Genomic DNA, 23,158 nt, shown 5'->3' with positions numbered 1-23,158 from the left:
CAGCTACTCTGTACAAGATGTTCTCCACAAACTTTGAGTCCTTTTGTGAGAATGCCCTTGAGCCCAACTTTACGTAGGCAGCCCTAAATCAAAGCTTAATCCTGGTGTCTCAAAGTTCTCACTGGTGTATCCAGGCAAAGTCAGATGTTCTTCTCTTCCTGTCTGCTAGCTCCCACTCTGTTTACCTGAATTGGAACTCGGTCAGAGGCAACCTGTTTTTTGTAGTCCTGGCTGCTAAACTGATTTTTATGGTGAAGGGTTCTGTAGAAGTATATACTGCCTTCCTCATTATTTTGGATCAAGGATAGACTCCTGATAAGTGGCCACAAATATTTAGAAACTTGCAAGTAAAGTAGTGGGTTTTAAAGGGTTGGAAAAGACAAACTACTTCTAAGAATCACATCTTCACTGTAAGGAGTTGGTAAGAGCTTCACCGTCCCACAAATTTTAAGCAAGTTTGTTCAAATTATGAAACTGCACAAATTAAAAAGCGCCACTGTTTTTATCTGTATGACCATAGTTATACCATACTACAATCATTTTATAAAATATTGCTAGCTCCTCATTTTAAAGTAATGTGAGCTGATTAATTAATCAGACCTATTTTTGTAAAACAGAGTGATTAGGTAATTTGATGTTAGTCTACCTCCTTCCTGGCAACAAGAGAGTTATATCGGATTTTACCCCCTTCTCTAATTTTTGTTTCTAAAGATGTTTATTCAAATTGCAAAAACTAACAACTTGTTTTAGATGATAATTACTCTAAATTATTTTGCATGTAATTTGTGGGGATTTTTGGTGGGGGGGGTTTACTTGTGCATGAAAGGAGCAGATTTTTCTTATTTTGCTAATAGTTGGTTGTCATTTAGTTATCTCATCAAAGTATAATAGATGATTTTATTTCTACTGATCAATTTGTTTTAAATACTTGACTATTGGGGGGCCTGGGTGGCTCAGTCGGTTAAGCGGCTGCCTTCAGCTCAGGTTATAATCCCTGGGTCCTGGGATTGAGCCCCATAACGGGTTCCCTGCTAAGCAGGGAGTCTGCCTCTCCCTCTCCATCTCCCTACCAGTCCCTTTGCTTGTGCTCTCTCTCTGTCAAATGAATAAATAAAATCTTTAAAAAAAATTAAATAAGTGAATACTTGCCTGCTTAAGTATCATTGAGACCATTAAAAAATATAGATGGACTGCTTATTTTTTACTAGCAAACTCATTTTTAATTTCCAATAGGAAAAGTTTATTGAATTTACTACTCAATTGTGTTCTCAAACAACAATGAATGGTGCAAAATAACAAACCTTCACTCTGTATTCTTTGTTTTTATTATTCTCAGAGACAATCATTCTTGATTATTTTAATTGATTTTAGTTATGTTGATATACTTTATCATAATCCAGAATGGTGAACTGAATTCCTTGATAATTAGAAACTTTTACCTGACCCATCTAGTAAATGTCTTTCAAGTTTATGTTTCAATATGGATATAGCGAAAGGGATATTATTGGAGGGTACGAAATAATGTTTTCAAATAAAATTAGTTTTTAATCCATAAAGGTGACATATTTGTGAAAGTAAAACACAAAAGATGTTCATTACTTTTACTTTTTTTTTCTTTCTAGTTATTATTATTCAGTATGTTTCCACTGACTGAGGAAAACAAGCACGTGGCCCAGTTGTTGCTCAGTACTGGTACCTGTCCAAGATGTATTTTCAGATTCTGTGGTGTGGATTTTCATGCACCTTACAAACTTCCCTACAAGGTATTTTCATTTTGTTTCTAAAGAAAGTTTCTGTATTCTAAAATGAATACCTGTACATTTGAGGGCAAGTATCTATCCATAACTCATCATTAAACTTTTAAAAACTATAATAAAATAATTACTGATAATGGTAAATTTGGAATTTCCTTTTTGTACCGTAAAACTGTAAGCTCCTTCTTAAGTGATTATATCTAACATTTAATGTAGTGGGATCTTTGTGGTGTAAATCCCTAGTGTATTTAATGTTTGTATATACCTCTTCTAAAGAGTACACAGATAATCACAAAATAGTACTTCTAGCCAGTTGTTAATAAAATGTGACAGGAAGAGGATGACAGTCCTGAGATCTTTTATTAAGTGGAAGCATTGTGGATTTGGCTGCCTTTTTTCTTTTTCTTTTCTGTATTATTACCATTTGTACTTACAAATAGTTACTTACAACCCTGCAAAAGTAAATGCTTATCATAATCATTATTTACTCTTATTAATAATAGCAAAAATAATATAGAGGGTTCTTTGACATTGATGGCAATATACAGAGAGCTTTGACTATTTAACAGAATACTTAAAAAAATATATATATAACATATTCCTATAGTGACATTCTTTTTAGAAGCAGTAGTTATATATAAGTAAATATATACCTATATAAATAGTATGTGCACACACATGTACACTCAGTTTCTTACAATTTTTAAAAATTGCTCAGGAGTTAGCAATAACCATCATTTTCCCTAAGTATTAGTTTTTATTATTTTGGAAATAATATCTAGTGTTCATATAACATTATATGTCAAGCTCTCATCTAATCCTAATAACCTATTAGGTAAGTACATACTATGATTGTCTCTATTTTCAGATGAAGAAACTGAGGCACAGAGAGGTTAAACAACCTGCCCAAAGTTACACAGCTATTAAGTGAGCAAGCTAGGATATGAACTGTCTGAATCCAAAGCCTAGAGTTTGGAGCTAGAAGACATGGATTTGAATCCCAGTTCCAGCTTCAGTTTTCTCCTCTCTAAATGGGAATGATGATAACATCCACCTCACAGGATTTTAAGGGACAATATCTAATAAAGTATGTGAAAACACTTTGAAAACGGTACATATGCTATGACGATTAATATATATGTGTATATTCATTTATACACATTATGGCTATGAAGTAATAAGACTGGTTTTGTATAACTCTCCTTACACATTTTGCAGACACATTATATTATTCTATGCATTTGTTTTAATATTTAAAATATGTTTTAAGATTTTAAATATTATATAAAGAGACTTAGTGTTACCAGCATTTATTTGTATCATTTTATGTAAATAAACATGAAAATATTTGAAGACAATTTTTTTCTTGTAAATGTACTTAAATTTTCATCTTTTGTAGTCCTATAACTGTATGTACACATACATATACATGTACTATGTTATACTGCCATTATAGAACTTAGGTAATAAACATATTTGTGTGGGTCAAATATACCTATATGTGTATGTATATATTAGTATTTCTGTTAAAGATGAAATAGAGCTACTATCCTAATAAAATGAATTAAATTTGTTCGAGTGAAAGATTTTTTTCTTTAGAGTCAGTAAATTGTAATCTGAGTAAATTCCAGAAGGATATCTATTCAACAACTGAATAATAAAATCTGTATAATTTAGATAAAACAGAGAATAAGTTCTCTGAGTATTTAGATGGGTGGAATCTCTGAAATATGAGAATGGTTTCAAAAGAATGCAACTTTTAACATTTTAGTACAAAGGGTAACAGAAATGAGGCAAACCAGAATGTAGCAAAGGGCTTCTTCCACTTAATGCATATAAATGGTTTTGGTAATTAATGGTGCCAAATTTCAGCATTACTGACATCTGTTTACCTTTGTTTAGTAACTTGTCTTGAAATTACATTTACTTAATAGATGTGTAATCTCTAATTTTTCAGATTTCATGTTGAATAAATGTACAGATGTTTTGTGATTGTGAAATTATTAAGCAACCTAGCAAGGGTGGAAATTCAGTTTGTATTTCTATTTGTTAATAATTAGAATTGAAGGAGGTTTTTTTGGTTGTTTTTGTTTTGTTTTGTTTGTTTACTAAAATTAGCAAGTGAATGCCCTTCACAAACCAAATTACAGGCATACCTCAGAGATATTGTGGGTTTGGTTCCAGACCACTATAATAAAGTGATTATCACAATGAAGTGAGTCAAACTAATTTTTTGGTTTCCCAGTGCATATGAAATTTATGTTTATAATATACTATAGTCTATTGTGTAATATAATTATGTTTAAAAAATGTACATACTTAATTAAAAAATAACTTATTGCTAAAAAATGCCATTATCTGAGCTTTCAGCAAGTCATGATCCTTGATCACAGATCACTATCACAAGTATAATAATGAAAACGTTTGAAATATTGCGAGAATTACTAAAATGTGACACAGAGACAGAAATGCTGTTGGAAAAATGGTGATGATAGACTTGTTTGATACTTGTTTGATACTTCTTTGATACACAAACCTGTCATTTCTAAAGTTGCAATATCTGCAAAGTGCAATAAACTCAAGCAGAGTAAATAGAGTAATGCATGTAACAGATTTGTTAATGGCAACTTCTGCCTCACATTCAGGACTTTCGCTTCACTAAGATATGAAACTCTTTTGGAAAAATATTCACACATGTAGGAGTTAGGTAATTCTCTTTTGAATTACCCAGAAAGCCAGTGCTGGCTAATAAAATTTATTGATTGCTCCAAAATTGCTAAAGATCAACATTGTATAAATCTGCACTATATCATAATTTCACTTCTGTTTTCATCTTAACCTTTAGGGCATTGTCAAAGGGTTATTACTTTTTTCAAATTAACTTTCCAGGAGTTGCTCAATGAACTACAGAAATTTCTGGAAACTGAAAAAGATGAATTAATTTTGGAAGTTCCAAACCCACCTCCCAAGAAAATTCGACTACAAGAACTAGAAGATGGGATTGATAGGATTGATAATCTGAGTCAGAATGGAGAGGGAAAGGTCTCCAATATTGAAGATGGTCACATTGCTTCCAAGAATTCAAATTTAAATGTGTGCAATGTATGTCTTGGAATTCTTCAAGAATTTTGTGAAAAAGAATTCATTAAAAAGGTAAATAATCTTTTTCATTATATGTGCAATTATGTAAAATTTTTAGTCTAAACCTTAGAAGTCTTGAATCTAAAGTAACAATACTATTCATTTCAACATGTTTTACACCAATGCATCATTAAAACATTTCTTAATTAAAAAAAAAAAAAAAACAGGCCTACTATTCTCAAATTGCTTATTTATTAACAAGAAAACTGAAAATTAATGTAGTAGGTGTCCATGTATTTCAGTCATGAGAGCTACTCAACTGAAGAACAATATAATGGTTTTTCCCTCTGCTGTTTAACATAGCTAAGGAGTTAAGAGAAAAGCTCTTGGTCATACTTAGTGTCTTGAAAAGACAAGTGTTACAGTCTTGTGGAAGGTACATGATTGAATGTGGGATTGCCTTTTGCTTCTAGCTGACAGGAATGCTAAATTTGGCTTTATTTTGTTAAAAATATTTTTTAAATTATGAGGTGATCTAATAGAAAACTATTTTGACATTCAACAGATTGTTCTGCAAGTGAGTCTTGGCTGTGTTGGCATCTCGTGATATCAGTCTTCTGGATCATAGTTAGCAAATATTTGATTTTGGGATGTTTATGAGAATTCCCAAAGGTGGAAGTTTAAAAGTGTAGTGGATCTCCTGGACCAAAAACTCATGAAGATTAGTGTAAAATTTTCAGCAATTCCTGAGAATTTATATAATACTGTCTTATGTAATTAAAAAATGCTTTTATGTAATACTTTTTTAGGTGTGCCAAAAAGTTGAGGCCTCTGGGTTTGAATTTACCAACTTGGTATTTTCAGTCTCCTTCCCACCACAGCTATCTGTAAGAGAGGTAAGACCATTTAAATGCATGAAACTATATGTGAAATGCATGCTAGAAATATCTTAGAAAAATGGAGATGTAAAAATACTCCTTATCATATTATATTTTTCATTTTTTGTGTACTTATTGAATGATGATTGAAAGCATGGCATTATAGCTGCTTAATAATGTTGAATGAATGGATGAGAAAAGGAATTATTAAGTTAGTTTATCATAGGACTGGTGGGTTTTTTTTTGTCTGTGTGTTTTTGTTTTTGTTTTTAATATTATATCAGCAGGACTGACAATATCACATGGTTCAGTCTTCTGTAGAAGTTAAATAAAAGCATAGTGCCTTTGAGCATGAAAAACAACCCAAAGGCCAGGAGTCTTCTAAAGGAATTGAAAGGTAGAGATTTCAGAGAATTTCTCTCGTTTTCACCATGTAAAGTGACTGGTTTAAGTCACTTTTTGAAGACTTAGTAAAGAAAACAGTGTTCCTTATGCCATTGAAAGGATTGTCTTTTTTTTTTTTTTCTTTTAGGTCCTCATTCTATAGTATATATTCATTAAGCTTTAGATCTGGATGAGGCATGTTGGTTAGAGAAAGAGATTTGTAGGGGTGCCTGGATGCCTCAGTCATTAGGGAGTGAGAAAGAGATTTGAGGAGAACTTCAGAGATGTTTTGGGATAGATACATGCATGTTATAATGGTCTGGGGGTAGGGTTATTTCAGTTATGCCGAACCTACTTATTTTCTGGAGTAAAATATAGAAAGGGGGTACCTCTTCTAGTCAACAGGAAAAGGGAGAGAAGTAGCCTCATGTTTATTTTAACTTTTTTCCTTTGTTAAGTGATAAAAATAATAGTAGTCATTACTATGACATTCTTGTGCGTCGAAAATGACATGAAAATGTAAAATTATCTTACAGGGAAAATGACCTTTATAATTTCAAATTACAACAATGAGTTCTAAAGATATCCATTTATATATGTAAGGTGTCTTTTCCCTAAGAATCTGAAGACTTATCCGAACATTATATCTCATACCGGGGATCCCTGGGTGGCTCAGTGGTTTAGTGCCTGCCTTTGGCCCAGGGTGCGATCCTGGAGTCCCGGGATCAAATCCCGCGTCGGGCTCCTGGCATGGAGCCTGCTTCTCTCTCCTGTGTCTCTGCCTCTCTCTCTCTCTCTCTCTATCATAAATAAATAAATCTTAAAAAAAAAAGAACATTATATCTCATACCATCACTTTCTTTGGGTGAGCAAAATATGTTGGAGCAAATAATAGGTTTTTTAGCCTCCAAAAGGCTGAAGATTGATTTAAGACCCAGTGAAGCTGGATGAATGAAAGAGAAGAGCTGGGAAGTGAAAAAGAGTAGAATAATTTTAAGTAGTACCTCTGTCAATAACAAGATGACTGAACTAATAAAGGGGATGATGATGATGTACAGAGGTTTATAAACACGTGAAGTCATTTCCTAGTCAGTCATCAAAGCATTTCTCATGAATAGGTCATTTTCAGGATCCAATTTTGGTAGCAAGAAACAGACTTCTGAAAGCTGTGACTCATTAAAAGTTGCAGTGTTTGAGTAACAAAAATAGAAATAAGCATATTTTCTAAGTGTGGTTATATATCTTACCACCAAATTCTTCCTTTTAGACTTTATATATATATATATATATATTTTTTTTTTTTTTTTTAAGATTTTATTTATTTATTCATGACAGACACAGAGAGGCAGAGACATAGGCAGAGGGAGAAGCAGGCTCCCTGCGGGAAGCCCGATGTGGAACTTGATCCCAGGACCCTGGGATCATGACCTGAGCTAAAGGCAGACACTCAACCACTGAGCCACCCAGGTGCCCCTGGAACCCAGATTTCTTTAGCAAATTGTGTTTATGGCTCACTTTGTGATTTTTTTTTTTCATTATTATATTTTGTACAATGCATCTGTGTGTATTTTCCTAGGAACTGTCTGATCTGGTTAGGACAATTTTAGACTGAATACTGCTAGAGAGGAGACAAACAAGCAGATTAACTGATATATCCCTGTTAGACATCAAGTAAGACATAGTAAGCAGAATAAATGGAGACTCAGAAAAGACAACATTATGCAATCTAGGTAGGTGTAATACTTAGAGGCTCCAAAGTCTTTATAACAGTATACAAAATTTGAATGATAAAATAGAGATTTATCGGGGATCCCTGGGTGGCTCAGCGGTTTGGCACCTGCCTTCAGTCCAGGGCGTGATCCTGGAGTCCCGGGATCGAGTCCCGCATCGGGCTTCCTGCATGGAGCCTGCTTCTCCTCTGTCTGTGTCTCTGCCTCTCTCTCTCTCTCTCTCTCTCTCTCTCTCTCTGTGTGTGTGTGTGTGTCTCATGAATAAATAAATAAAATCTTTTTTAAAAAAAATAGAGATTTATCATGACCATCTTGATGACTTTCTTGATTTGGGCTCCCCACTTGAATGTAACAGTGGAAGGATGTCTTTTTCATTAGAGTCAGATTTGATAAAAGGAGAGAGAGAATAGTGTGATATGGCAAGAAATTATATACCTGCACTGAGGTCTGAGATCCTGTGAGTGAAAGGATGCTGAACACCATCTAGAAGAGAATAAAAAAGAGAGAAAAATGGGATAGATACAGAAATGATAATGTGTTGTATGACCTTTAGCCAAGGGAAAAGGTGATGAGTTGCAGATATAAGATAATTATAAAGGTTAGTGTTTACAGTAGTATGAGGGACTCCCATTATCTAGGCACTTGATGGAAATCGCATTGGTTAAAAGCACATTGACAGCTTTTGAATTGGAATAGTGTCTTCTAAAATAATGGTTCTCACACTCTAATATGCATAGGATTCATTTGGAGAGTTTCCCAGGCCCCTTCCTTAGAGATTCTGGTACAGTAGGTCGGTGGGACCCATGAATTTGTATGTCTAACAATCTCATGGGTGATATTGGTACTTCTATAATAAAGGAGCACACTTTGAGAACTGTCCTAAAGGATAATGGCAGAAATAATTTCATCTAATAATAATCTGATAACTTTTTAAAATTTATGTTCCTAATAGGAAGAGAGAAACAGGCATAATTAGAATATATCCTACACTTTTTTTTAGAGTAAAAATTCCGTTTATTCATCTGTTTATTTTTTTTTTAAAGATTTTATTTATTTATTCATGACGGATGCACAGAGAGAGAGAGAGAGGCAGAGACACAGGCAGAGGGAGAAACAGGCTCCAGGCAGGCAGCCCGATGTGGGACTCGATCCCGGGTCCCCAGGATCACGCCCTGGGCCGAATGCAGGCGCCAAACCGCTGAGCCACCCAGGGATCCCTATTCATCTGTTTGTGACACAATATACAAGAGACAAAGTATTTCATCCACTTCCAATTTCTTGGTATGTTCATTTCTTTGGCTAAAAGGAGAGACTAGACATGAGAGGCAGGCATTGCTTAGGCAGCCAAAATAAGGATGGGGTGGGGCAATGCTAATGTCATCCTTACAGGAATAGGTACAAGGGGTCTGTTAGTTAAAAGATATTTTCTAGAACTGTTAGCTGGAAACAAGGAGCACCACTCCTGGATGCTCATGCCTTCATAGGCCTCAATCATTCCCACCACACAGGGCCAGCAGTGCTTTCTCGCAGTCGCCCTCATGTCTTGCTGGATGTAGTCGTATGGGGACTTTCTGTACTTTCTCTGAATTCAGACCTAAATTTCAACAAGGCCACTTCACTGCAGAAGATCATGATAGATCATGATTTAGGATTTTATCGAGAGTCCCCTTATCTTTCTTGGAGTCATACAGTCAGTCAGCAAAATAGAGCACCTTGTTCTGAATGTACTGGAACTGGTTGAGGAAAGCATTTTCCAGGGCTCCTTTGACCTCCTTCTTGATACTCTTCAATGTGTCATAAGGGCTGTAGCTCTTGTACCTTTCAACTACTTTCTGGAGGTGACACACACTCGGCACAGTCGTGATGCTGATCCACTTGGGCACATCAGTTCCTTTCTTCTTTGCTCCAGTATTATAGAGATCCCAGGAGTCTTGGTCAGTCAGTTCATAATCAATGCCAGAGTCATCCTCTGCTCTTCTACCATTAGCAAGGGCAACCATCAGCTTGTGGAAGTCACTAGATGTGTTAGAAATCATGTCCTACAGATAAGTCTTGTACATTTCCTTGAGGACTCTGTTAATTTCCTGAAGATTTTGGTTGGTCCTTGAGCATATGATCTCAATGAGCAAGTCCTCATCAGTCCCCAGCCTTTTCATGGAGGTTTGCAACTCTGAAGCATCATAGTGAGCAGGTGTTTTCAATAGGCCCCAAATCACAGTCCTCAGGTGGCTGGAAAAGGCTGACTTCAGGGCTGATGCAAGTTCCTTTTTGATCCTTCTTTGGTAAGTAAAGGCAGTATCCTGTCTCTCTTCATTGCTGTGGGTGCTCAAAATGTTGACAGTGGTGACCTCATCCACATCTTTGGTCCTGATGGCCTTTTCAGTGCCAGAGCATCATGCTCAGCATCAAAATTGGTGTATGCTTTCATCCACCTGTATGCATTTGGGGGCATGGAATGATCACCCTCCAAGCTGAGCTTGCAGAGAATTTCATGAACAGTAAAACATTTTGAAAGAAGCTGGGCTGGGCACCAAGAGCTACAAGTGTCCCCCAGTTTTGGAGCCTTTAGCCTTTACTTTGATAAATGTCAAACGATGCAAAGAAAAGGCAGTCAGAGAAAAATGGCAGAGGAATCTGGGCTGGAAGGTAAATTAAAAGGTTTGTGAGGTTCAGAAAAAGTTTAATTCAGACTTTAATTAAAACCAAATTATCCCTGTGTTGCCTGGGTGGCTCAGATGGTTAAGCATCTGCCTTTGGCTCAGGTCATGATCCCAAGGTCCTGGGAGCAAGCCCCATGTTGAGGTCCCTGCTGAACAGATTTGCTTCTCCCTCTGCCCCTCACCTGCTTGTGCTCTCTCAAAAATAAATAAAATCTTTAAAATAAACAAACCCAAATTATCCCAACCAACAGAAGAAAGTTTAAGGATAAAAATACATCCCTATGAAGAAGAAATTGAGGCATCTCTCTCTGTGTTTATATAAACATTTGTATTTATATGTATTTACTTGACTTTTTATTTTGGAAAATATAAAACGTAGTAAGACTAGCCTAGTGAGTCCCTATGTATGTGTATCATCCAGCTCCAATTGTAATTTTTTTTTTTTTGCCAAATTGAAATCAGTTTCCAAAAAAGATACAGAAAAAATAAAGTCAGAGCAATGCAAATGTAAGAAGGAGGCTTAGTTCTGTAATAGCAACTGGAAAATCAAATCTTGAATGAGTAGAGCCTTGTAAGAATTGCTAAGGAAGAGTTAGGGGTGCTTTAAGTTATGATTACAGCAAGAAACGAAAAAGGGGATGTATTTGGAATTGGTACTACTGATGGATAATACAGGGAAAATGAAACTTCTGAAGACTTACTTTGCTTCTATCCTTTTTTTTTTTTTTTTAAAGATTTTATTTATTCATGAGAGAGAGACAGAGGCAGAGACCGAGACACAGGCAGAGACAGAAACACAGGCAGAGAGAGAAACAGGCTCCATGCAGGGAACCCTATCTGGGACTCAGTCTTGAAACTCCAGGATCATGCCCTGGGTGGAAGGCAGACACTCAACCGCTGAGTCATACAGGGATTCCTGCTTCTATCCTTTTTGTCCAGGAGAATGATCTTCAACCTGAATGGGTAGATGATCATTGATTGGTGAGGGAGACTGAAAGTTCCACGTGGTGAAGCTTCTCTAAATGGATTCAGGTATTTGGGACTGGATAAATGACATTCCAGGATGGATTCAGAAAGAACTTGCAGTTGTCCATGATCTTTGAGAGCTTTAAAAGGTAGTGGAAACTGGAGACAGAGAAGGCAGTTCCATTTTCTACAGGTGGTTTTGTAAACTACCAGTTGGTGAGCTTGACTCTAAAACCTTGGCAAGATTCTAGATCAGGAACCAAAGAGTACATTGTGGGTATTGAGGATAAGGAGCACTTGGTCAACACACTGAGCAGACTCATTAAGAACAAGTGATGGGGATCCCTGGGTGGCTCAGCGGTTTAGTGCAGCCTTCAGCCCAGGGCGTGATCCTGGAGACCTGGGATGGAGTCCCACATCAGGCTCCCTGCATGGAGCCTGCTTCTCCCTCTGCCTGTGTCTCTGCCCCTCTCTCTCTCTCTCTCTCTCTCTCTCTGTCTCTGTCTCTGGGTCTCTCATGAATAAATAAATAAAATCTTAAAAAAAAAATAAAGAAGTTCTGTCTGCATCATTTCTTCCTTTTAAAGATTAGCAGGACTGGTAGAGCAGGGAAATATGGTAGCACCAGTGTGACTGGAATTCAGCTAGTCCTTTGAGCAGGTTTCTTTCTTATGTAAACTTCCCGAACGTGGCAGGATACATGAGCAGAATGTAAAGACAATTGGGTGGGTTGACCTGGCTGGCCATACCCGAAAGGAACTGCTTAGTAACTGATTTCAAACTGGACAGTGTTTCTCCAAGTGTACTCTGCAGATCTGAAACTCACTTGGAGAAAGGTGTTGAAAGCGGATTGCTGGGCTCAACCCAATTATATGAGGCCTTAAAAGCACCTTTCTTGGCTGAGGTCAGGGTCAGAGGAAGATGTGATTATGAAAGAATGGTCAGATGCAATGTTGCTTGCTTTGAAGACAGTAGAAAGGAACTAAGGGATATGGGTGGCCTATGGAAGCTAGGAAAGGCAAAGAAATGTATTCTCCTAGCCTAGATTCTCCAGAAAGGAATGCAGCCCTGTTGACACCTTGGTGTTAGTCCAGGGAGACCCGTGGTGGTCTTCTGACCTAAAGCACCGTAAGATAATAAATTGTGTGTGTGTGTGTGTGTGTGTGTGTGTGTGTGTGTGTGAGTGTGTTAAGATTTTATTTATTTGAAAGAGAGAGAGAGAGAGAGAGAGTGCACAAGTGGAGGGAGAGGCAGACTCTCTGCTGAGCTCAGAGCCTGATGTGGGGCTTAATCTCAGGAACTCAATCCCAGAGATCATGACCTGAGCTGAAGGCAGATGATTAATGGACTGAGCCATCCAGGTGCCCCATGAATTTGCTCTTCTTAAATATTTAAGGGGTTTTCTGCTGCAGAGATGGAATTAGGTGAGGAAGTAATTTTCAGCTTTACGGAATTATGCAGAACAGGATAGACTGTTTTCAGGGATGGTGTTGTCTATTACCAGAATATTTAAGCCAAGGCTGGGGGACTATTTGGCAGAGATATGTAGAAGGAATGTATACACTATATAGTTGATTAGACTAGAGACTTTGTTCAACTCCAAGATACTTTATAGTTTTAAGAAAAATATTTATTACATTTGTTATTCTTTGTTACCTTATATTGGTAATTGAGTCTTCTAAACTATACCACATTAATGCCACACTAAAATTATTATTTTTTTCACACTAAAATTATTATAGAATGAATGACCCAGACTTATGCTAATATTAGGCTAAACTAACATTTATGGGAAAAAAACATTCTGTTAAAGCCCAATAAAAGTAAGCTGTTAGTCCTACTGTTATTTTAGGTTTATCTTTACTAGTATGGTCCAGTAGAGGGCAATATTGCACTATCAGTTTGACTTTTTGGTAGTATGTGGAAACCGTTTGCTCACTTTATTGACTTTAAATGGATATAGTGTCTCTTAAATGTTACTTTGGTTTTGTGAAACACCTACTTCTTGACATGCAACTTGATATAGTTGGAGTTTTATTTGTCAAATCAAAACTTTTTCCCTTTCATTTTTATAATTGTATCTTTCTGCTTTACACTAAGTACTATAAATTATACATAGCCCTAGAAATCTAACCAGAAATAAAAGCAGTACCGTTTCTGTGGTAACAGTTTATATTTACAAATGTTTTTCTTGAATTCTGACAAAAGGGGGACGCCTGGGTGGCTCAGCGATTGAGCATCTGCCTTTGGCTCAGGGCGTGATCCTGGAGTCCTGGGATCAAATCCCACGCTGAGCTTCCTGCATGGAGCCTGCTTCTCCCTCTTCCTGTGTCTGTGCCTCTCTCTCTCTCTGTCTCTGTCTCTCATGAATAAATAAATTAAATCATCAAAAAAAAAATTCTGACAAATGGGTATTTAAAAGACTGGATTTGTTGAAATCACTTTGACTTCAAGTACAGAGACTACACTTCCAAGTTCATATTGTGTGTGCAGGCTCATTCGTTACCCAGACTTTGATTTAGCATGTATATTTTCAGCTTTTTGTTCATTTTCAGTGACATCTCAGATTCTTATTTTGTATAAGCACCTTGCCTAAATCACTTTTTGTTCTTTCTCACCTATCTTTTAAAAGCACCTCAGGGTTCACTTTGGCCAACAAACTTTTTCTGAGCTTACTAAGAAGTGTTCAGAATTTGTAGCCCTAGTTTTCATTAGGTTTGTTGTGTAGACCTTACTTCAGTTCCTGTGTGGTCCACTAAATCACGCAGAACATATTTTTATAAGGTTGCTGAATGAGACACTGAAAGACAGGCAAAATTATAGAGATCACTGTCTCTGGCTGTTAAGTATCTTTCAGTGGACTCTTCATGAATGGGGTGGGGGGATTGTAACCTTGCTATGTTTTGGATATACTGGCTGCAATTTTAAAAACGTTTTAGAGGACATGAAGCAACTTAAACCTATCTTCCTTATAAAAAAGTAACTCTCAAAGCATGTCCCTGTGAGCACAACACCAGTGTATAAAGGTCTACATCATTAGAATCACAGAATTATAGATCTGCAGGAGACTTTGGTGATCTAGAACAGGGTTCCCAGCTTTTTATGGTACTCATTGAAAAATGATGATAATGTATATGGCTGTGATTTGTCAGAGCTCTGAGTATGCCCCAGCCTCAGTGTAAATCCATTCAGAATCTCTGAAGAATCCAGGAGTTCTTAACTTTGAGTTTAAGGTGATCCCCTTTTAATTTCTGACCATTCAATGAATCCTCTATATTTGTGGTTTAGAAAGAAGATATGCTTAGATGATTTTCTTTTTCAGCTTCAGATTGGGACTATTTCACTCATCATAACACTCATCCTCCTTTTTAGAAGAGAAAAATCAAAGCTCATGTAATGTGGCATATTGGAATTTGGATGTGCCTCCTTGATTTGTGCTCTTTTTTGTTTTTAGACCATACCATCTTTTCACCTTATATTCTCACGTGTTTTTATTTACCCGATTGCCTTGGCTCTATGGGCATTGCCTTTTCTTAACTATTACATTTATTAAGCCATACACTCAACATAAACAAGGATCAAAGGATCACCAGAATGATGAATCCAGTCAAAGATGCTGCATCAGGAGGAACATGAGACTAGACATGGTAGTATGTTCAGGATTCTATTATATTACTCAGTACATAGCTGGCACCTGTGTTCCAAGAGAGAAAGGAAGAGTAACATGCAATTCATCAAACTTTATACAGAACCCCAGTCCTGGTTAGGATGGGTGAATCAGTTGTCCAGCTGTCAAGGAGTCACAGCAGGTATTGAAGAAGCCTAATAACCCATTATTAGGGAAGCAGGCACAGGAGAGCCCAACATATAAAACAAAAACCTAATACTGAGGTTACTGCAGCATGCAACAAAGAGGAATGGAACCTCTTCTTGGGAATGAGATGCCATGGTGAAGCAGGACTACGAATAAGACTGATTATAAAGCCCACCTCAAGGGCACCTGGGTGGCTCAGTGGTTGAGCGTCTGCCTTCAGGTCAGGTCGTGATCCCGGGGTCCTGGGATCAAGTCCTGCATCAGGCTCCCTGCAGGGAGCCTGCTTCTCCCTCTGCCTGTGTCTCTACCTCTCTCTCTCTGTCCCTTATGAATAAATAAAAATCTAAAATTAAAAAAAAAATAATAAAGCCTACCACAGTAATATAATATTGAATTTAGGAACAGTTGGTGGATATTCAAACATATGTTTAAATACATGAATATGCATATATTTACTTCCTAGCTTTGTTTTTTTCTTGGCCTGAACTAGCTAAGTATAGGTTGCTGTGACTTATCAACCCAGGTGGATGGTTGAGAGGTAGCAGGGTGCAGTAAGAACACGAGGCAGCCTTAAAATTTTGAAGTTTATTGTTTTAATTTGGATAGTCTCATTCTTGTGAATTGTTACACTTTTGCATCTTTAAAATTTATGATAAGAAATACAAGAAATAAGAAATACAATAAGGAATAGAAGATAAAGGAAATCATTTTTCTTTAAAACTCAGTTTCCCCATCAGATACAATATATTATCACATTGCTACTTACCAACTATTGAGTTCCTTATCAAACTTTTTTCTCATTAATTTTAGGACTTTGTGGCTTAGTAAACTAAGTTTCAGAAAAAGGGAACTTCTAATTTAGGCTCTGCCTATTTCAGATTTGGGTTTCTCTTATTACATAGAGAAGTAATGTCAACTATTCTTATTTTTCTGATATCACCACCATATTTTAGGCTTAGTAATTCAAGCCTACTAAATTATTTATATAATTTGAAATATATTTTTATATATGTAATATTTATAATTTAATCATCCTAACCCCTTGAAGTTGGTGTTATTATTATCCCTGTTATACAGGATGAAATTGCAACTCAAGGTCACATTGCTAATAAATAACAGACCTAGGATTTAGAAATTCACCGGTCCAACTCTAAAGTTTATGCTGTTGTTTATTGCTATATCCTACTAACTAAGTTGTGATTTGATAAGATTTCAAAAGTGAGTTATTGTGTTGCTGTATTTACAGAAGAGACTTAGCCTAGGTTTTGACCTTCACTGGTATTTTGTTTTCTTCAGATGGCACAGTATCTTCAAATTTAGACAAAGGATCCTTGGGGAAGGAAAATGTGGAACCAGAACTTATATTTTCACAAGAATGAGGATAAATCACCAGTTGATTTGGTGATTCTCTAAAAATATGGCTTTAAAATAAAATTATAGGAGTGTCTGGGTGGCTCAGTCAGTTAAGCGTCTGTCTTGGGCTCAGGTCATGATCTCAGGGTCCTAGGATAGAGTTTCCCCCTACCCCTCAGCAGTGAGTCTACTTCTCCCTCCCCTCCTACCCCTCTCCCTGCTTGTGCTCTCTCTTTCAAATAAATAAATAAAATCTTTAAAATAAAAGAGTCCCCAAAATTACATTTTTAAAGACTTTCCTACCACACTCATACTCAGATTTTTTTATCAGATGACTGGAGTAGATGCAGAATAGGTTTTGCATCAAATATTTTATTACACTAGATATCTTAAAATAGAGGAATTTCCAGTCATTTTTGTGAGGATTTTCCTTTGATCTTGGGAAGATTGGTACACCTGGGTGTGAGGTACCGGGTTATGATGTTATAGTCCCTTAATAATTGGGGAGGGGAGTGACAGTAAGGTTTTCAGCCAAGTCACAGATATGTCCAAATGTTCAAGAAGAGGGGCTGGTGGAAGGTGCCATCCTGAAGTCAGACTCATCCAACTTCATTATTGACTTGTCTGAAACCTCTTTCTTAAAAAATGGTGCCAGTACTTACTTTTCTTCCTTTTTATTTTATTTTTTCTTTTCTTTTCTTCCCTTTTAGATAAAGGAAAGATGAATGAAGTAGTTTTAGAGTAGGTCAGTTAAAAAGTGTTGATTAATGGTAGTGCTACAGCTGTTCCTGCTTTTTTAAAAAATATTTTTTTTATTTATTCATGAGAGACACACAGAGAGAGGCAGAAACACAGGCAGAGGGAGAAGCAGGCTCCGTTCAGGGAACCTGACGTGGTGCTCGATCCCGGGTCTCCAGAATCACGCCCTGGGCCGAAGGCAGGCGCCAAACCGCTGAGCCACCTGGGCTGCCCAGTTCCTGCTTTTTTTTTTTTTTAAGTTGGTTGTTCTGGGTGCCTGGGTGACTCAGTGGTGGAGCATCTGCCTTCAGCTCAGGTCGTGATCCTGGGGTCTTGGGATCAAGTCCCACATTGGGTTCCCCGCAGGAAGCCTGCTTCTCCCTCTGCCTAAGTCTCTGCCTCTCTCTCTGGGTCTCTCATGAATAAATAAATAAAATCTTAAAAAAAAATAGGTTGTGTTGCTTAAAATATTGGAAGTTATCTTTACAAATCTTCCCTTTTAAATAAAATCTGCTCTGTTTTTCTTCACTGATACTAACACAGAATCAATACTAATAGAATCCTTTTTCTAGAGTAGATACCATTCAAGGCCCACTTGGAAATGTTTATCTGAGAAATTTTTTTCTAAGAAAACTGTCTTTCTCCTTGCCATTATTATTATTTTTAAATTTTAATTCCAGGGGCACCTGGGTGGCTCAGTCAGTTAAGCGTCTGCCTTCAACTCAGGTCATGACCCCCGGAATCCTGGGATCAAGCCCCACATGGTCAGGTTCATTGCTCATGGCGTTGGAGGAGGGATCTGCTTCTCTCTCTCTCTCTCTCTCTCTCTGTCCCCTCCCACTTGTGCTCTCTTTCTGTCTCTTTCAAATAAATAAATAAAATCTTGATTTTTTTTTCTTTTTAGTTCCAGTATGGTTAACATACAATGTTGTATTAGTTTCAAGTGAAATACAGGGATTCAACAATTCCATACATAAACCTAGTGCTCATCACAAGTGCACTCCTTATTCCCCGTTGTCTATTTTACCCATTCCCCCATCCACCTCCATCAATTTGTTCTCTAGAGTTCAGAGTCTGTTTCTTGACTTACTTATCTTTCTCTTTTCCTTTGCTTTTTTGTTTTGTTTCCACATATGAATGAAATCTTTGTAATTTTTATCATGCATAGTTATCCAATTTTTTAATGCTATAAACATTTTTCAACAAATTTGGATACTCTGATTATTTATAAAACTCATGTAAAAGACTTTAGTTGAACATTGGGGTGTCATTTCTCAGTGCTACTTCCTTTTTATTGCTTGTATATTTTGGTTTAACAATTATTAGAGATCAGCTGGATGTATGGCAGTCTCTACAGAGCAGGCACTAGCAGAAGGAAGAAGTCAAATTTTTTATTTTAAAACAAACATATAATATATACATGGCAAATTAAGGAGTCATATATTGTTTTCATTACATCATAATTTAAAAGCTATTCATGTAACTGTTGATGTATTGCTATGATTGAAACTCTTGATGTTTTTTTCAGAGATCTGCCTGTCTCTGAAGTGATTGTTAAAATGTTACTGTGAGTATTTGGGCAGAGATAATGTCAGGGGAACTAACTTGGGTGGGGAAAAAATAAAATGGATTTTATTTAAATGTAGTCATGAAGCATGTAAAAGGAAATGAAAAAATGAAATAGATGCAAAGGTGCCAAGACAGGTAGCTCTTTTATGCTTCTATTAAGAGTCATAATATGGTTTCTTTTCAGAATTCAGTTCACATCTAGGATTTGTTTTCTTTGAAACTAGAATGTTACGATGTGTAATGATTATATGATATTCATTTGGTATTATCACCATAAATTCACGTTAGAAACCATGAGATAAGTGATTTTAGTGAGACCTGCATCCCATTTCTGAAAGCATCTCAGAAATCCTCACCTTATCAAGGAAGTGGGCATGTGGACTCAAGCCCTATTAAGTAAATCAGTAACCAGGCATGAGTGGTAAATTGGTATTTCAAAAGATTTTTAAATATGCAGACATGTATTCAGGACACTTCTGTTGGATAGCATTCTTATTCATGATGTAATTAACCTGAGTTATTTTGCAAATAAGATTGAAATGTACTACAAGTATCTTCTGAAGAGCTTTTAATCACTCACTACAGGTATAGAGCACTGAATCAGAGTATGTGTTTGTTTGGATAAATGATATTCTGTTAGCACATACTTTTTTTCCTGAGCTTGTGATATAGTTTGTCGATTGGTTAACATGTTGGATATCTTAGGTAAAGTCTTATTCCCATTTGTTTGGTCTTTCGTTTCTCATAGTTTAAGTAGTGAGCTTATAGTAAACACAGATTATATGATGAGTCCTCGAAGTTGAAATCTATCTTAGAGGGGCGCCTGAGTGGCTCAGTCGGTTAAGTGTCTGCCTTCAGCTCAGGTCGTGATCCCAGGGTCCTAGAATCAAGCCCCGCATCAGGCTCTTGCTCAGAGGGGAGCCTGCTTCTCCCTCTCCCTCTGCCTGCTGCTCTGCCTGCTTCTGCTCTCTCTGTCAGATAAATAAATAAAATCTTACCAAAAAAAAAAAAAAAAAAAAGCTATCCTAGAGTAGAAATATTCTTTTCTTTTTAATAAGTTTTTATTTTTATATTCATCAGTGGTTAACTCTGGTCTTCTCCTCACACGTAAGTATTGTCTTTGCTCGTAAAACTAGAGTTTAAATGGGCCTGATTTTGAACTTTATATAATAATGGAATCATAACATGATAAATCTTTTGTGCCTGGCCTTTTTCATTTGATAGCATTTTTGAGAGATTCATCTTTATTGTTATGTGGAGCTATAATTTGTTCATTTTCATTGCTATACAGTATTCAGCTGCATGAAAATACTGCAATTTATTCATACTGTTATAAATGGATATTAAGTTCATTTCTGGTTTTTGGCTATTTCCAACAGTAAAACCATAAGCATTCTTGTAGCCGTATTCTACACGTGCAGACGTAGAATTGCTGAGTCATAAGAAATACATTTAAATAATATGAATTAACACTATGATTTACAGCCTACTAATCAGCTTTATTAGCTCATTCCTCCTAAATCAACTTAATGACAGCAGCCTTAACTTTTCACTCGTATTTTCTGACTCCCTGTCAGTGCCCTTATTAACATTAATGACATGACTTCTTCCACTAATACCCATAACCAGTCAGTTTCATCTATCACTAGATGAAAGAATCACTAACCTTCCTTAAAAACTATATATTACAATATTATTTATGCCACAGATATTCTTAATGACAACTTTTACTGCTACAGAAGTAATCTTTTATATTTTATTTGTAGCAACATTAGTTCCAACCTTAATCATTATTACCCTCTAAGGAAACCAAACAGAATGATTAAATGCAGGACTTCATTTTATATGCTAGTAGGATCAGTCCCACTTCTCATTGTCCTAATCTTTATCCAAAATCTTATAGGTTCACTGAACTTTCTAATAATTCAATACTGGACTGAAGCTAGTTCTTGACACAATATTTTCTTATGACTAACATGCCTAATAGCATTTATAGTAGAAATACTTCTCTATGGCCTACACCTCTGATTACCAAAAGCATGTTTGAAACCCCTCGCTGTTGGATCCAAAGTGTGTGTAGCCATACAACTCGAACTAGGCAGCTACAGAACATTACGAGCTACAACACTAAACCCCCTAACAAATTACATGCATATCCTTTTCTTACATTATCCTTATGAGGAATAATTATAACCAGCTCCATCTGTCTATGGAAAACAGACTTAAAATTACTCATTGCATATTCCTCTGTCAGCCACATAGCACTAGTAATTGTAGCCATTCTTATCTAAATATCATGAAGTTATATAGGAGCTACATCTCTAATAATTGCCCACAGCTTTACATTATCAGCACTGTTTTGCCTAGCAAATTCAAACTATGAACAAATTCCCAGCTGAACTATAATTCTAGCTCGGGGATTACAGACTTCTCCTTCTACTAATAGCAGCATGATGACTTCTAGTGAGCCTTACCAATTTGGCCTTACCCCCAACAATTAGCCTAATTGGAGAACTATTTGTAGTTACATCATCATTTTCATGATCCAACATTACCATTATGCTAAGGAATTAACATTGTTATTGCTACCCTATATTAGCCATAACATCATGAGGCAAATATAAATGCCACTTCAAAAATTTTAACCATCATCATATGAGAAAAGGCTCTCATAGCCTACATTTACTACCCTTCCTACTTTTATCACTTAACTCACAAATTATTTTGATGTCCATCTATTGTAAATATAGTTTAATAAAAACATTAGATTGTGAATCTAATAGTAGAAATTCAAAACTTATTTACTTAGAAAGTATGTAAGAATTAATTCATGCCTCCATGTATAAAAAATATGGCTTTTCAAACTTTTTTTTTTTTCTATTTTAAAGATCTTATTTGAGAACATAAATGGGGGGAGGGGTAAAGGGAGAGAGAGAAGCAGACTCCCCACTGAGCAGGGATTCCCAATTCAGGCTCGATCCCAGTACCCTGAGATCATGACCTGAGCCAAAGTCAGATCCTTAACCCACTGAGACACCCAGGTGCCCTGTTTTCAGATTTTTAACAGATAGAAGTAATAATTCATTGGTCTCAGGAACCAAAAAATTGGTGCAACTCCAAATAAAGGTAATTAATCTATCCACCTCTTATACTAAGTGCACTATGTTAACTTTACCAATCATAAAAATCTAAGATGTATAAAAGCATCTATATCCATACTGTGTAAAAATTATCATCTATGCCTTTATCCCACAATAGTCATTTACTCAGGCCAAGAAAAAATTATTTCACACTGACACCAAATAATCAAACCTTAAAACTATTGCTTAGCTTTAAACTAGATTATTTCTCGGTGCACCTGGGTGGCTCAATTGGTTAAGCATCTTCTTTCACCTTGGGTCATGGTCCTGGAGTTCTGGGATTGAGCCCCACATTGAGCTCCCTGGTTAATGGGGAGTCTGCTTGTCCTTCTCCCTCCCCTACACCCATCCTTGTGCTCTCTCCTGTGTGCTCTCTATCCAAATAAATAAATGAAATCTTCAAAAAAAAAAAAAAAAACAACTAGATCATTTCTCAATAGAATTTCTACTAGTAGCACATTTTGTTACATGGTCAAGTATAGAATTCTCTATATGAAATATACATTCAGAGCCCAATATTAACCAATTTTTCAAATACTTAACATTCCTTATTACTAATCTAATCTTAGTCACTGCCAGCAACCTCTTCCAACATTTCATCGGATGAAAAGGAGTAGGAATTATGTCATTTCTACTAATTAATAATACACCTGAACAAATACAAACACTACTGTCCTCCAAACTATTCTATATAACTGCATTGGAGATGTTGAATCTATTATATCAATAGCATGATTGATATTCAACGTAAAGTCATGAGATGTTCAAGAAATTTTTTTTTTTAATTTTTATTTATTTATGATAGTCACAGAGAGAGAGAGAGAGGCAGAGACACAGGCAGAGGGAGAAGCAGGCTCCATGCACCGGGAGCCCGACGTGGGATTCGATCCCGGGTCTCCAGGATCGCGCCCTGGGCCAAAGGCAGGCGCCAAACCGCTGCGCCACCCAGGGATCCCTGTTCAAGAAATTTTTAAACTCAACCTTAACTATGTTAATCACCTATCAATTAGATTTTTTGAAGCTATAACTGGCAAATTTGCCCAATTTGGCCTTCACCCATGACTTTCCTCAGCCATTAAGGGCCCTACACC

The 23,158-nt window shown here is 36.5% G+C and overlaps 1 protein-coding gene and 1 pseudogene across 4 annotated transcripts in view; one reads left to right on the top strand and one right to left on the bottom strand.

The window, feature by feature from the left end:
* Positions 1–23,158, top strand: part of PUS10 (pseudouridine synthase 10) — a 68,088-nt gene that overhangs the window by 2,759 nt on the left and 42,171 nt on the right. For all 4 annotated transcript variants that reach the window (XM_025992693.2, XM_025992692.2, XM_025992691.2 and 1 more), the window contains 3 exons: positions 1,623–1,763; positions 4,644–4,907; positions 5,645–5,731. In XM_025992693.2, the coding sequence (XP_025848478.1) occupies positions 1,638–1,763; positions 4,644–4,907; positions 5,645–5,731 (477 nt within the window). In that variant the 5' untranslated portion in view covers positions 1,623–1,637. The remainder of the gene's footprint in view (positions 1–1,622; positions 1,764–4,643; positions 4,908–5,644; positions 5,732–23,158) is intronic.
* Positions 9,315–21,485, bottom strand: LOC112915366 (annexin A2 pseudogene; annotated as a pseudogene).

The sequence above is a fragment of the Vulpes vulpes genome, chromosome 16, assembly GCF_048418805.1.
Source record: "Vulpes vulpes isolate BD-2025 chromosome 16, VulVul3, whole genome shotgun sequence".
NCBI classification, from domain to species: Eukaryota; Metazoa; Chordata; class Mammalia; order Carnivora; family Canidae; genus Vulpes; species Vulpes vulpes.
Note: the sequence above shows the minus strand (reverse complement) of the source record. Positions and strands in the feature narration are given on the sequence as shown.